General features: G+C 48.6%; 1 protein-coding gene across 1 annotated transcript in view; it reads right to left on the reverse strand.

Annotated features, from left to right (window-relative positions):
- The window catches only part of CPNE2 (copine 2), a 917,381-nt gene that overhangs the window by 191,467 nt on the left and 711,302 nt on the right, over positions 1-14,612 (reverse strand). The window contains exon 12 of the mRNA XM_078671428.1: positions 1,591-1,645. Within this exon, the coding sequence (XP_078527554.1) occupies positions 1,591-1,645 (55 nt within the window). The remainder of the gene's footprint in view (positions 1-1,590; positions 1,646-14,612) is intronic.

A 14,612-nucleotide genomic window follows, 5' to 3' on the forward strand; every position in this document is an offset into this window, starting at 1 on the left:
GCTTATGACTTATGCTTGGCACACACTTTCAGAAATGTTGTGGTATTATGCATTATGAAAAAACCTCTACCTGTATTTATGCTGAACAGGACATCTTCAAGCTTCCATTCCCTTAGTGTACGAAATGCAATGTTTCTTCACACATGATTGATCAAACTAAATTCATTTTAATAGTGATTGGCATTGAGTAGGGGTGGGCAGTAAACTCTGCTCCGCCAGCGGTATTTTTTTGTGTTTTGCCCAATCCATGCTCCCCTTGAAGTGCAGAGTACGGCAAAAGCTCCGCCAACTGACATATGGTGGAATTCTTCTCGCATGCAGCTCGCCAACATTGGTGAGCGAGAAAAAACTAGTGCTAGACCACCTCATAGTGAGATTTCTCAATGTGGGAGGTCTCGGCAGATTTGCTACCATTGGTGTTGAGAAAGTTGCTGCTTGCGTTGCGAAAGCTGCAGCTTGAGTAGAAAAACTACTCAAGTGGCAGAAAGGAGAAGCACTCTGTGGCGTGCTGGATGGTGCCCTTTGCGCTGATTTTGTCCGCATGTGATATGCTCCCTAAGCTAAAAATCAGCAGCGCGGCAGACCAAAATCGACTGCTCAAGGAACTCAGCGAAATCTCACAGAGTTTTTAGGTAAATCAGCAAGTTCCGCCCAGCCCTAGCATTGAGGCACATGCTCCCTCAGGAGTACATGCAGTTATTGTGGTAAAGTTATAAGCATTTAACATCCATGTATCTGTCTTCACACTATTGAACTAATTACAGATTATCTGACTGTAAACATATTTGTTGTCCAATTAATATATTTGCCATCTGACAATTGTGTTTAACAGCATCTGAAGAAGATGTCTACATGACTTAGAAAGCTAATAGAATTCTGCAATAGTATACCATTTGTTAGTCCAATAAAGAATATCAATATCTGTAGCTTTGGGGATTTTTGACGTTGAGCATTTTCCATTATAATCTTGAAGAACACGTCCAGACACACTGATTTTGTGAAACATTAAAAGTCACAGAGATTGAGAAAAATAGAATATTTTCTGATAATACAGTAGCCAAATTAACGAGTTTGTGAAGTGATGTCTTAATACAAGTAAAGGGAAGCACTGATCACAGTACCAACGCCAGTATTCATGATAATCCTCTACATAAAAACACTATATTTTCGAAGATATTCATATTCGGTTACTAGTAAAACTGTGGTTTAGTTTTCATCTCATTTTCAAACTCACTGATTAATTTCATGTTAGCTTGGGGATATTGTCGAGTTTTTCAACTGTAAGAATAACATCATATCAAATCTCTGAAACTACAACTATACGCGTTTCAATTAAAGACTCACATTTGAGCTTCTTGAGCGATTTTGCACAAAACATTTACTGAGCTACTTGGCATCCCTGACAGGCGCTACCTTTATGTCTGACATTCAACAGTAATCCATCTGTTGTGTTCATCAGCAAGAGAATGAATTCAATCTATAATTGTTTATTGCAACACCTACATTCATATTATAGAAACATAGGTAGCCGGACTGGGGGTAGCATAACTAATAAACTTAATGAATAGAAAATAATAGTTAGTTTTTTACCTTCCAGTCGGGTGGTAACTGTGCACCAAATCCCAAAGCAGGAAACATTTTGTCTCTGAAAAGATACAGGAAAATACACATATGATCACATTGTTGAAAGGATATTTTGGATTTCAAGCTGGTCTACAGTTCGGTCCTGTTCCCTAAGTTGTATAACTAAACTTGATCTCTTTTTCAATACAGAATTTGAGGTGGTAGTTCAGGCTGTGGTCCGTTTGACAACTAACTCAAACATTGGTTTATTGTCTAGGCTTCCTGAAGCCTATCTAATACCTTTCAATGACTGCCAGTGATACAGTCTGATCAAGAATCCCAAAGCATGACAATTTGAATTGTGCCCTTGGTGTCTAGGCTTCATTTTAAGACTGTATACTCTATGTTGAGGCCAGTGGATCTAGTAAATATCTGGTTAATTTCTCAAATTCATGTGGCCCACAGGATATTGTAATCAGATTGCATCTGAAATGTATACTTGGAATCAGCAAAGGACACGATAACATTTTAATGTGATTTGTGGTCTGAATACTGAAATATAATAGCGTTGACTCTTCAGGTCTGTCATTTTAATGTGCTCTAAATAGAAGATATTGCTATTACCCAATTACACAATTTAATGACATCAGACAGATGAAAGGCAGAGCATTTGTTGTCAGGATTTGTCATCTTTGCAATAGATGTGACATTGAATAACATTTGCAAATACTATCTTTCATCATTAAATTTACAACTTCGAGCACTGTACAGTTTGCTCCTCCCATATTAACCAATAAAATAGTAAGTTAGAAACAATTTTGATTATTCATTTATTGTGAGCAGCAACACCTCAACAAGAAATCTATATATAGTAGTAGGAGCATGTTAACAGCTTGCGTGATGACCATAAAAAGATGGGGGTTCAACTTATAAGTCTGGTTTATAAAATAAAAGTAAAGAATATAGTTGTTTATTTAATAATTAGTTTTTTTAATGTTTGGTATTGAAACAACGTAAAGAGGAAATTTAAGTGCCCACAATGCCTTCATCAATAGAGAAGGAGGAAGCAATAAAATGGTGAATATATTTGAAAATCCATCCTGTTACAAATATTTTGAATTCTAGACTAGTCAAGTCAAATTTTATTTGGTTAATCATAATTAGCCATAAAAGCACAATAAATAAATACATACATTACAAATCCAAATTTACCAACAAGAAAAAAATTAATACATTGCCATTACAAATAAAATATAATATTATAATCGGTTTTCAGTACAAACAACAGACATTAAACCCCACTTCGAAGCTAGTTCATTGTGGGGGAACAGGAAAACGCAAAGGGCAGGTCTATGTTAATAGTAATCTTACAAACACAGCAAAATTCTACTTCAAATTGTCATCACAAATTAAACATAGGATCTGAGTTGCCACAATTTCCGATGACAAACTATAGACTTTAAAAATGACATTCCAAACAAGTAAATGGGGGGGGACTGTAAGAAATAAAAGGCAAGGTCTACATTGATAGAAACCATATGATTTCAAGGCTGGAATAAAGTAACATGTGGTAAACGGTTTATAATGCCCACAAAAAAATACAAAATGCAACAAGGTTTCGGTTGAAGTTTCATCACAAGTGCAAGTTAAAACTGTAGACATGTCAGATTGATATTGTACCAGGGGAAATGATAAAAGTGTCCTTATGCTGCCAAGCCAAAATTTCATCAGGAGATTTCTCTATCAAACATTGCTCTCCCAGTTTAAATAGGGCTTGTGGCCGGGAAGTGAATGAATAATAACAATCTTCAACAGAAGATTTTAACAATTCTACACTTTCTCTTCCTGTCACCCTCCTTTCCCAGAAGCATTTCTTTACACATTTTTTTTGATCTCTGATGGTAATTTTTTCAGGTATGAAGCACAGGGCTAGTGTTCCTAGCTCAATGATCAGGTGCCAAATTTAGTTCAGCCAATGCATCTTGTTACTGAACGCACAGTTCAAGCTGTCCTCTTTGACATCTCTGTAAAAACTGGACTTTTCATTTGAACGCACAGATAACCATAACATTAACGGTGCCAGCTTGATGTCAATAATAACATACTTTAGTCCCTGTTCTACGTGGATGATAAATAGGAGACTACTGGGAAGCAGCCCTGAATGTCTCCTACAGAATCTATGTCCTCTATCAGGAGACAATCAGAGGGACAATAACCCCAAACAGGGGCCCCATATGTCAAAACAGGGATACACTTGTTCTTATGTATTACTAACAAAGCTGAAATGGGCTTGGATCCAATTTTTGTTTAGCAAAATTAATGTGTCCCCATTGCTTGTGAAATTCAGCAGGCCCCAGTGCTCAAATGGGGCCACAATTACACTGGGAATCAAAGGTAATACTCAGATATGGGAAACTATAAACCCATTGTAAGTACCTTCAAATAACAAATATAGGATTAATTTTTTGATGCACCGTTCCAAACTATATAATATATTTTGGTAACGTTTGTCTCTAAATTGAGACGGTACAAATTTATCAGTCTGATTTTTAAGACATGAGGGGGGTCCAGGAAATCAAGACTGCATCTTCCACATTTACTAAGGCTGCCATGGATCGATTTTTTTTACTTTTGAGTGATTTCTACCATGGGACGCTAAAGGTACGTAGAGCCTGTTAGCATATATTAGAAATAGGATTGAGGTAAGCACGCAACCATGCCTTACTCCCTGTTGCAATTCAAAAGTGTTAGTGCATCACCCATAGGGTCATAGAGTACAGAGGCATTAAGGTCTTGATGAAGGGTGCGAAGATAATCAATCGGTTCTTGGTTCATGCCTATATCCTCCCATATACCCCAAAGTATTGATCGAATAACCAGAGGAAAAGCTGATTTAAGGGCAAAAAACGACCAGCAAAGTATCCCCCACCTTTGCCACTATTATTATGAACTAATACGTTTGAGTTAAGTTCCTGCTCTTGCATACCCTGGCCATCTCTAAAGCCGTACTGAACAGGTGCTATAAGGCCAGAGGCCTCATTCCAGGACATGATTCTCTGTAGGACTATATGTTTCAGAATTTTGACAGTGGAGTCCAATGAAGAAATTTAAGAGTTGCACCCTGGATCTTGTCTACTGCTCTTCTTAAAAACATGGACAGAGTGTTGCTGAGTCCCTCCGGCGCCACCTCTGCATTTGCCTTGTTTCTGGCCCCTGATACGATCGGAACTCGCCATCCTACCTTGCCGCTGTATGCCCTGGAGCGACGGGGCTGTGTCCGGCGACGTGGTCTGGCCCATCGGGGCACGGTGCCTGCGGTGACCGCCGCGAAGCCTGAAGCGTGGCGCAGCCTGGTGAGCCGGGACCTGTGGTTGTGTGGAGTGGCTGAGGGGCGAGAGCTGCGGTGCGCCGTGGAGCGGCCGACGGAGTGTCCCGCGGCGGGCGGCCTCGGGCAGAGTGTCTGGCCTCCCGCGTTGCTGCACCCGGGCGCTTGCAGGTGAAGACGTCCCCCGGCCCCGATTAGCGTTGCAGGGGGGCCCGGGACGCATCGTTTGCTGCGGCGGAAGCCTGCAGGGGAGACCGGGGATCAGCGGCCTACAGCGAAGGGAGGCGGTACTGCCGCGCCTCCCCCTCCCTCGCTTCTCCCACGTACTGATTACTTGGACGGCGGAGATGCCTCGAGGCAGGGAGGGGCGAGTCTAACGTGAGGGCCCGGGGTCTATGAGGAGCCCTGCCTTGTTGGGGCCCCATGGAGAGCAACTGACATCCTACGGAGGCTGCAGACGCCCATGAAGTGAGGTACCACCCGGTCTGGGGAGAGAGGTGTGCCTGCTGCTGGAGGCGGACCTGAGTGGACGGTCCCTGTGGTGGCGGCGGTCCGTGGGGGGCGCTTCTTGCCTGGAGCTGGACATTTCCTCCTGCGGGGGGCAGCAACGAGACATTGGCCTGCACGGCGCTGTAGCCTCGATTTGCGTGAGCCCGGGGTCCTGAGGCCTGCGCAGTGAAGAGGCGGTGGTGAGGGTCTCTGAGGGGGCCCCAGCTGGGAGTTGTCACCGGGAGCCTGTCGAGTGGAAGGAGTGGGGTGAGGGACCGGACCCCCCCGGGTGCGTTGCCGCCTTGGGCTACCGCTTGCGATCTGCACGCAGCTTGGAGCACGACCCCCGCGTGCGGCCTGGCCCGAATCTAGGCCTGAACGACCCGCTCCCCGGGGACCTATCTGGTGAGGCCCTTGTCGTCAGAGCTGGGGGTAGTGGCGGTCCCTCGGGCTCCTGGCGGGGCGCCTCCGAGTTTGTGAAGTGGGCGAGGGGACTGGAGTGCCGCTCTATACCCTGAGGAGCCCCATTGGTGCTACCTTGAAACTGGGAGCCAACGGCCACAAGCTGTACAACCATCGCCTGTGGCGGCTCTGGGCGATTTGCGCCGGCAGCGGGGGATCGGCGGATCTGACACTCTGCCTGGCTGGAGTGGTACAACGGCAACGGCGCAATGACCTCCAAGCCCCGTAAGGAAAAGCCAGGCAAGGACGGCCCGCAGAGGGGAGCCCATCAAGCGGCGTCGCCGGGTCCCAGCGCCTCGCCCAGACGGAATGACGATGACGCACCCGCCACTAAGGCTTTCATGTTGGAGCTTTTCTCTGCCATAAAGGAGGACATCTCCGAACTCCGCTCCCAGCTCGCTTCCGATCTCCGTGAGGTGAGGAGGGATGTCGATGGCATTGGGGAGCGAGTGGCCACGCTGGAGGATCATGATCTGGGGATGGCCGACGAAGTGCACCAGCTCCAGCAGGATGTACTCCGGCTCACGGAGCAGAACCTGGACCTCCAGGCCCACGCCGAGGACTTGGAGAATAGGTCTCGCCAAAACAACATCCGCATCCGAGCTGTGCCCTGGGACGGTGAAGCAGGAGATCTCCGGGGCTATGTAGAGGGCCTCTTCCTGCAGATCTTGGGAGAGGATGACCTTCATGAAATCCGAATGGACAGGGTCCATAGAGTTGGTCTGCCGCGGGGCGCGGGGGCTCCACCGCCTGACATCCTGGTGTGCATCCACGATTTCCAACTGAAGGAGCGCATCCTCCGGAAAGCCCGGGGAATCTCTTCTCTGCAATTTCGGGACCATCGTCCCCAGCTGTTCCAGGACCTGGCGGCCTCGACGCTCCAGAAGAGGCGTGACTTTAAGCCTGTGACGACCATCCTGCGTGACCAGAATGTGGCCTACTCTTGGGGCCACCCTTTTCGCCTTATCTTCAGATGGCAGAACAGGTTGGTTCAAGTCAGATCCCTGAAGGATGCTAAAGACCTCCTGGGTTTGAACGGTGATGCCCCTGCCCCGAGTGGAGGGAGCTCTCCCGCGAGACGGACCGGCGCTCTCCATCTAGGCAAAGAGCGGGTCGGGCGGCTGCATCGAGAAGACCGGATCCATCGGGAGAGGGATGCAGCTGTTGCCTCTGTGGCGACGGTCACGGTGACGCCATCGCAGGATAGCTCTGGTGCGGCCTGAGCCTGGGAAGTAAGATGCTGGCGCCGGAGGGACACCTCCCTTTCAGGTACCGTGGGTATTTATGTACTTTTGGGAAGACACCCCGGACCGGAACTCTAGGGGGGCACTACCTGTTGCCACGACCCCCCGTTCGTTGAGGGTACCAGTGATCGTTCACAATTTGGGACTTTCCATCCCTCTTTTTTGCTCTGTTTGCTTGTTTTTGGGGCTCTTCAATGCTGCGTTTAGCTGTGATGTTTTGCTGCTGAGTTCCTTGGGTTGGGGAGGGGGGAGGGATCCTAGGGGGGTAGCTGGGGGGGAGGGGGATTGGGGGTTGGGGAATGCAGTGGTGGTGGCCGAGGTGTGTGGCTGTATACAGTTTCAAGTTTGCGGTTTGATGGGTGTATGCGTTCTGACCGACTACAATGGAGTCCTGGGGCACTGAGGGACCGCTGTGACAAAACTGTTGCTTTAAGGGCTGTATGGTGCTGTTGTCCTGGTGTGGGCGGGGGGGGGAGGTGGGATGGACTCAGTGGCTGCGAGGGGCTGGTCTGTGGGGGAGGGGTGTGCTTGGGGGAGGGGTGGGGTGGAGACCGCGCTGTTGGATGAGGTACGGAGTCCTGGATCCTGGCCTGTGTAGGGGTGCTTTCTGTTGGGAGAGAGGGGGAGTCAAAGCTTTGTTATGCCGATCACTATAGGAACCTGGAATGTGAAGGGTTTGAATTCCCCACAGAAACGCCAGAAAATATGGAAATATATAAATGACCATCAGCTGGATGTGGTGGGCCTTCAGGAGACCCACCTAGCGCGCATAGATGAGGGTCGCCTTAAGCATAAACAGTTTCCCCTTATTTATCGCTCATCTGGCCCCACAAAGCATAGAGGAGTGGCCCTTCTCTTTCGCTCTGCCCTCCACTTCCAGCCCATGGGTGTACGTAGCGATAGGGAAGGCCGCTGGCTCATGGTTAAAGGCATGCTTCATGGCAAACTATGCACATTCTTAGTTCTATATGCTCCGAATATGGGCCAAAATGGGTACATTCAGGACCTGTTGCCCAAGCTGGAGGACTTTGTCGAGGGAGCCTTATTTGTGATGGGGGACTTTAACTTGGTCTGGAATAAGGAGATGGATAGCTCTCACCACCAACGGTCTGATACTGGTTTATTCTCCACTGAGACGCAGCGTCTGATCGGTGACATGGGCTTGACGGACGGCTGGCGCTTTGTCCATCCCCAGTCTCGGGACTTTACCTTCTTCTCCCATGTCCACCACTCCTATTCGCGCTTGGACCACATTTTTTTAAGTCACTCGCTTAGGGGGGACATCCGCGAGGCCAGAATCTTCCCGCTTTCAGTATCTGACCACAGCTTGCTCGCTCTTTGCCTCCACTGGGCGGCGAAGGGAGACGGCCAACGCAAGTGGTACTTCCCGGCCTCTCTTGTCCGAGACGAGTCCTCATGTAAGGAGCTGCGCAAGGCCATTCATGAAATCTTTGTTCTCAACCCAGTGCACGATACGTCGGTATTTAACACGTGGGACGCCTTTAAGGCATCACTGAGGGGCACCTGCCTGGCCCTCAATACTAACCTTAATAACTTACGGAGGAAGGAACGTGAGGAATTGGAAAGGGAGCTCTTCGCTCTTGAGCAGGCACATAAACAAAATCCTACCAGACTGTCACTTCGCCCGCTGACGGCGGTCAGGGGGAAACTGAGGGCTCACTATACTAACAGGGCGGAGTTTACCCTGCTGAAACTGCGTCATCTCTCATATTCCCAGGGGAACAAAGTGGGGAAGCACTTACCTCGACAACTCCGAGACAAACGAGTGAAGGAATACATAGGGGAGATCCGTGATTCGACGGGGACTGTACAACACCATGACAGGATCAAGGCTGACCTTGTCAGTGATTTCTATGCCTCGCTCTATGCGGGAGAGGCTCTTGACCCCGAGAAACAACGAGACTTTCTGGGCGCCCTCCCACTCCCCCAGGTCTCCACAGAATGGAATGAGCTACTTGCGGCCCCTTTCACTAAAGAAGAGGTCTTGGGAGCCATTAAGGTTTTGAAACCTCATAAGGCACCCGGAGCGGATGGCTATACGGCTCTTTTCTATCAGACCTTTGCCGCCGAGCTGGGCGACTTTCTAGTGCTCCTTTTTAATGGCATGGCCGAATCCGGGGAAACGTCTGGATCCATGGCAGAGGCCGTAATTTCGGTCATCCTCAAACCGGGGAAGGATCCATCTAAATGCTCCTCATATAGACCCATAGCCCTTCTCAATCTTGACGCCAAGTTGTATTCCTCCATCATTGCGAACAGGCTACAAGACCTGATACCGACGCTTATTCACCCGGACCAGTCTGGATTCATTAAGGGTCGCCAGACTCACGACAATACCAGACGGGTGATTCACCTCATAGAGAAGGCTAATAGATTCCGGATCCCGGCGGTCCTGGTTGGCCTGGATGCGGAAAAGGCTTTCGACAGGGTGGACTGGGGCTTCTTGTTCCGCAATGGCCACTTGTCTGCTTTCTTTTCGCATACACGTGGCACCAGACAGGGCTGTCCCCTCTCCCCCCTGCTCTTCGCCCTGAGCATAGAGCCGTTGGCACTAGCCATACGGGAGCACCAGGAGATTCACGGCATTCCCTTCACGGGGGAGCAACACAAAATTACCTTGTTTGTGGATGACGTTCTCCTTTCCCTTGTAGACCCTGCGCCGTCCCTTCCGCATGTCCAGGACGCATTGACACGCTATGAGGAGGTGGCAGGCTTTAGGGTTAACTATGGTAAGTCCTATATTCTTAACCTCACGCTCCCCTCAGCGGAGGTGGACCAACTGAAGCCGCTCACGTCGCTGCCGTGGGCCACCGACTCTATCCTGTACCTGGGGATCCATTTGACCCCCACAATAGGGAAGTTGTACTCTGCGAACTTCCCCCGCTGCTGGCGAAGGTGCAGGACGACCTCGGCCGCTGGAAACCGATGTTCATCTCATGGTTGGGGCGAATCCACGCGCTTAAGATGACCCTCCTCCCCAAGTTCTTATACCTTTTCCAGGCGCTTCCTATCCCACTGGAGATGGACTTCTTCCGTCGTTTCAAGACGCAAATGCTTGGTTTCATTTGGCAGGGTGGGCGGCTGCGTTTTTCTTTTACCACTCTCCGTCGGCCGCGGAAGGAGGGGGGAGTGGGCCTCCCCGACATGCACTTATACTACAAAGCAGAGCAGTTGCGTGTTATAGTAGAGTGGTCCCAACAGACTTCGGAGAAGCATTGGCTGCATATGGACAGGAGTGTTTGCGGGGAGAACGATATGGGACCTAGTGTGGAAACCCAAGGGGGATAGACCCAGGAATGCGTACATTAGTATTCCCACCAGCACTACCTTGAAAGTGTGGGATACGGTCTTTAGTGACAAACGTTGGACGTCATATCCGTCTGCCTTCACGCCTATACACTTCAACCCTGCTTTTATACCAGCCCTGCTGGGGGCCCCTTTGATAAGTGGAGGGAGGGGGGCTGCCATGCGCTCACACATCTGTTTCATGGCCATACCCCACTCACCTTTGAAAACTGCATGAGAGATTACGGAGTCCCGATTACTGAACGGTTCCACTACATCCAGTTGCTCCATTGGGCTACGTCTCCCGCGGTCGGGGAAGCGGCCACAAGACCGCCCGCCCCATTCGAGGCCTTCCTCCCCCGGACGTCCACTATGAAGGGTGTCATCTCATTCATTTATAAACGTCTTCTTTCCTCCACCGTGGCGCCCAGGCCGCGCTATATGGGACTATGGGAGGAAATCCTCGGGCGCGATATTTCAGATGTGGAATGGTCGCACCTATGGAGCGACATCGCTGCACACAATCACTCGGTGGAACTTCGGGAAGCACACCTTAAGACCCTCATGGACTGGTACTTATACCCCGTCAAGTTGCATCGGATCTTCCCGAACTCCTCGGATAGATGCTGGAGGGGCTGCGGCCTTTTGGGCGACTTCCGCCACATCTGGTGGGACTGCCCGATCATCCGCCCATATTGGGAGGAGATCCTATCTCATATCAAGGAACTACTGGGGTACCCGATTGCAGACTCGATGGCTCATATTCTCCTGGGCCTTAGGGACCCGGATCTTGAACACCAGACTAGGGCTGACAAAAAGATACTGTGGCTATGTCTTGGAGCTGCCAAGCTCACTCTAGCCGCGGCTTGGAAGAAGCCGGAGGCCCCGGCGACTTCCCAGTGGCATGCGAGATTGTGGAGGCTGTTGAGCATGGAACGCATGGCGGATATCTTCCTGGGTAACTTCGTGAACTTCCCGTTCCGCTGGGGCCCTTTGGTCCGCTTTCTTTCCAAGGGATTACCATCTGCAGTATGCCCACCCACGATACGGGCTCTCCATTTGTTTCAGGTCTGAGTGTGATATTTGGATGAATGAATAGTGCAAATGTTGCTGCCACCACCACTGGGGGGGAGGGAGTGGGAGGGGGGAGGGGTGTTCATGTTTTGGGTTTTTGTGACACCCTGCTAATAGCTGAGGAACCGAGAGACCTAACGCTTTCTGGATGCTCCCCTTTCAAGGACTTCAACATTCGCAAAGACACGTACTTAGTCTCGGCCCCCGACTCTATGGGGACTCTATATCCTTGCCTGGGGATGTCTCATACGCCTTCCATGGACTGAGCCTTACGGACTTAGGTAGATGTCTTTCCATGCTATTTGCCTCTTCGTCATTTGGTTAATGACTGCCCCCCTGCGTGGGAAGTTGTGCGGGATTGTCGCATGCTCTTTTTCTCTTTCTGTCTTTCTTTAAACCTCAATAAAAACACCTTTGAAAAAAAACATGGACAGAAATAGTTGTGTGCCATGAGCTCGATAGCTTAGAACATTAGTAATGGCAGGCATTCACAACTCCAGCCTAGACTTACATAGGTCTATCTGGACCCCATCTGGACCTGGGGTTTTATTGCTAGGACTTTGAGCGATGGCCAAATAATGTCCTCTAGTTTGAATGAGAGAGTGATAGGTGTACTATAAGCAAGAGCCTCCTGATGGGTAGAAGCTTGGGAATTTAGACCATAGATTGATTAAAAATGTGATACTCACTTGCCAGCTGGGATATTAGTATCTTGATTGCCATGCTGTTCAGGGAGAGATCATCGGAATTCACAATATTAAAAAAACCACGAATATCGTCCTGGCAAAGACATTGATTAATTTGTTACAGGCATCCTTTCTAATGGCCTGATTTCTTACTTTAACCACCCGCTTGTATTCAGCATGTAATAGAGAACTGACAACCCTGTTCCTATGAACTTCTAACCAGTGCTAAAGTGCTTATGATATCTCCCTTGAACCTTGCAAAACTGGCTTACCCCTGATTGGGCACATTTAATTTACTGGTAACTCTGTACTAAAATGGTACTACATTTATTTATTATTTATTTAAAACATTTGTATAGCGCGGCTGTCACCTTACAGGCATCCTGGCGCTGAGATATCTCCAGAGGGGGAGGCACTGGGAGGCAGCAATAAAGTGGGCAGAAGTTTAACATTTAGGAAACAGCCAAGTTTTGACCAGTTTCCTGAAAAGGAGGAGTTCTTTCGTTTGACGGATGTCCAGGGGCATGCTGTTCCAAAGTTTAGCAGCCGCAACTCTGAAGGATCTGCCTCCGGTCTTAACTTTTTTAAATCTCGGTACTTTTACAAGGCAAGCCGTTGTAGATCGAAGGGCTCTGGTTGGGATGTACCAGTCAAACATGGCTTGCAGAGAGCTGGGCCCAACTCCCTGCAGGGCTTTGAAAACGAGACAGAGGGATTTGAAGGCCACTCGCTGTTTCAACGGGAGCCAGTGTAGTTCGGCCATTGCCGCTGTGTACATGTACCCAGGGACTGTAAATTAAATGCTACTAGAGGGGCTGCAGCACTCATTGTGCCACTCACTGAAGTAGCCCTTTAATACATGCCTCAGTTCTGCCATTGCAACCTGTACTGTCGTTTTAAACTGCCAATTCGACCTGGCAAAATAAATGTTTTGTCAGGACTAAACATTCCTTTTTAACCCCTTCCCCGCTCATGACGAGCTCAGCTCGTCATGAGTTACACCGCTCGTACGCTCATGCGAGCTGAGCTCGTCATGTAACGCAGCTTTTAAAAAAACGCAGCGCACAGCGGGAAAACCGCTAGCGCGCATGCGGTTAATACACATTTCACCTCTACGGTAGGCTCTAATGGCCATTGGGCAGGGTGCATTACATTTGAAAGTAGGACATGTGGGTTTAAGTTTTAATTGTCCTGGTAGTTAAAAAGTCCGAAATTTGTTTTTCACAACTGTAAGACTTCTTTCCCATTGGACAACATTGGGTTACATTATTACAATTACACTTTTCATTAGGAGCCAGTAGAAATATCATATTGTGCCCCAAATGGATTGTTGTTTAAAATCGTTTTTAATTATCAAATTGGATTTTAAGTAACAATTCTCAAAATGCTATTTTTAGAAAGCTGTGCTAACCATTTGTGCCTTTTGCCAGTGACCTGGGTCACATAAAGGTGAAAAGTTCTGTTGCTTAGATTTGAGTATTCCTGCCAGACAGTGAGATAAAGGGGACTGGGTGTAGGCAGGATAGACCATCCTGCCAGGATGGCAGGGGGTGGAGCTGAATTCCTTTCCCATCTGCCTCCAGTCCACTCAAAGGAACCTGACACCAGCCTTTTGTCACCCCAACTTCTTGGGGCTTGGCAGAGGATGAAAAGAACTTTCTAGAATCTGATGTGGGGCAGTAGCCCAGGATGTCCTGCCACTTCAAAAGCTAGAACCAGGTATAAATATTGGAACCTCAAAACACTTCTTCAGCAAACTCATGGACCTGTGGAAGGCGTCAGAGTCCCAGAGGACTGCCCTGCTGCTTGAAGGAGAACTGGACCATGTCCTTGAAACCAGGACCACCAGAGGTGACTCCAAGGGCTAGTTGGTTGGCCTCCTATGTGAGCTACAGGGACATAACAAGCTTCTGGGGTCTTGAACCCTGCACCTGACCTCTGCTGAAGTGGGTCCTAGCCCCACAAGTGACATCCCCCAGATCATGGACACTAGGTAGTGGTCTTGGTGGTACTTTTCCAAGAACCTAGGACTTAGAAAGTTTTCCACCACAAATGACCTGAGAACCAACAGAAGACCGGGACCTGTCTGTCAGCCGATCCGCCCAAGGTGATTGCCGTTCGGCCTGAGTTTGCAGTAGCTTTCACTATGTTCTTTTCGCATCAGCAAATCCTGTTCAAAGTGATTTCTCAGTGAAGGAATCTGGCCTTGTGAAGCCCTCGTTGGTTACAGCCTGCAGCTTCATCCCGCAGGAGATTTTAAACTTCCAACAAAGTCCAAACATAAAAGAATCTTCACCGTAACCTTGTCCAGCAGTGCCAAAATGGCAATGCCTTCTCCTTGAACTTTGCTAACTGCCTGGCCTTGCTGTATTTACCTTCTTAGGAAATGTTCTGAGAAATTTCACCCAAGTCCAAAGGTAACCTGAGATGAGCCCAATCCACCCCTTGTATCTGACCAGCACT

The sequence above is a fragment of the Lissotriton helveticus genome, chromosome 12 (genome assembly GCF_964261635.1).
Source record: "Lissotriton helveticus chromosome 12, aLisHel1.1, whole genome shotgun sequence".
NCBI classification, from domain to species: domain Eukaryota; kingdom Metazoa; phylum Chordata; class Amphibia; order Caudata; family Salamandridae; genus Lissotriton; species Lissotriton helveticus.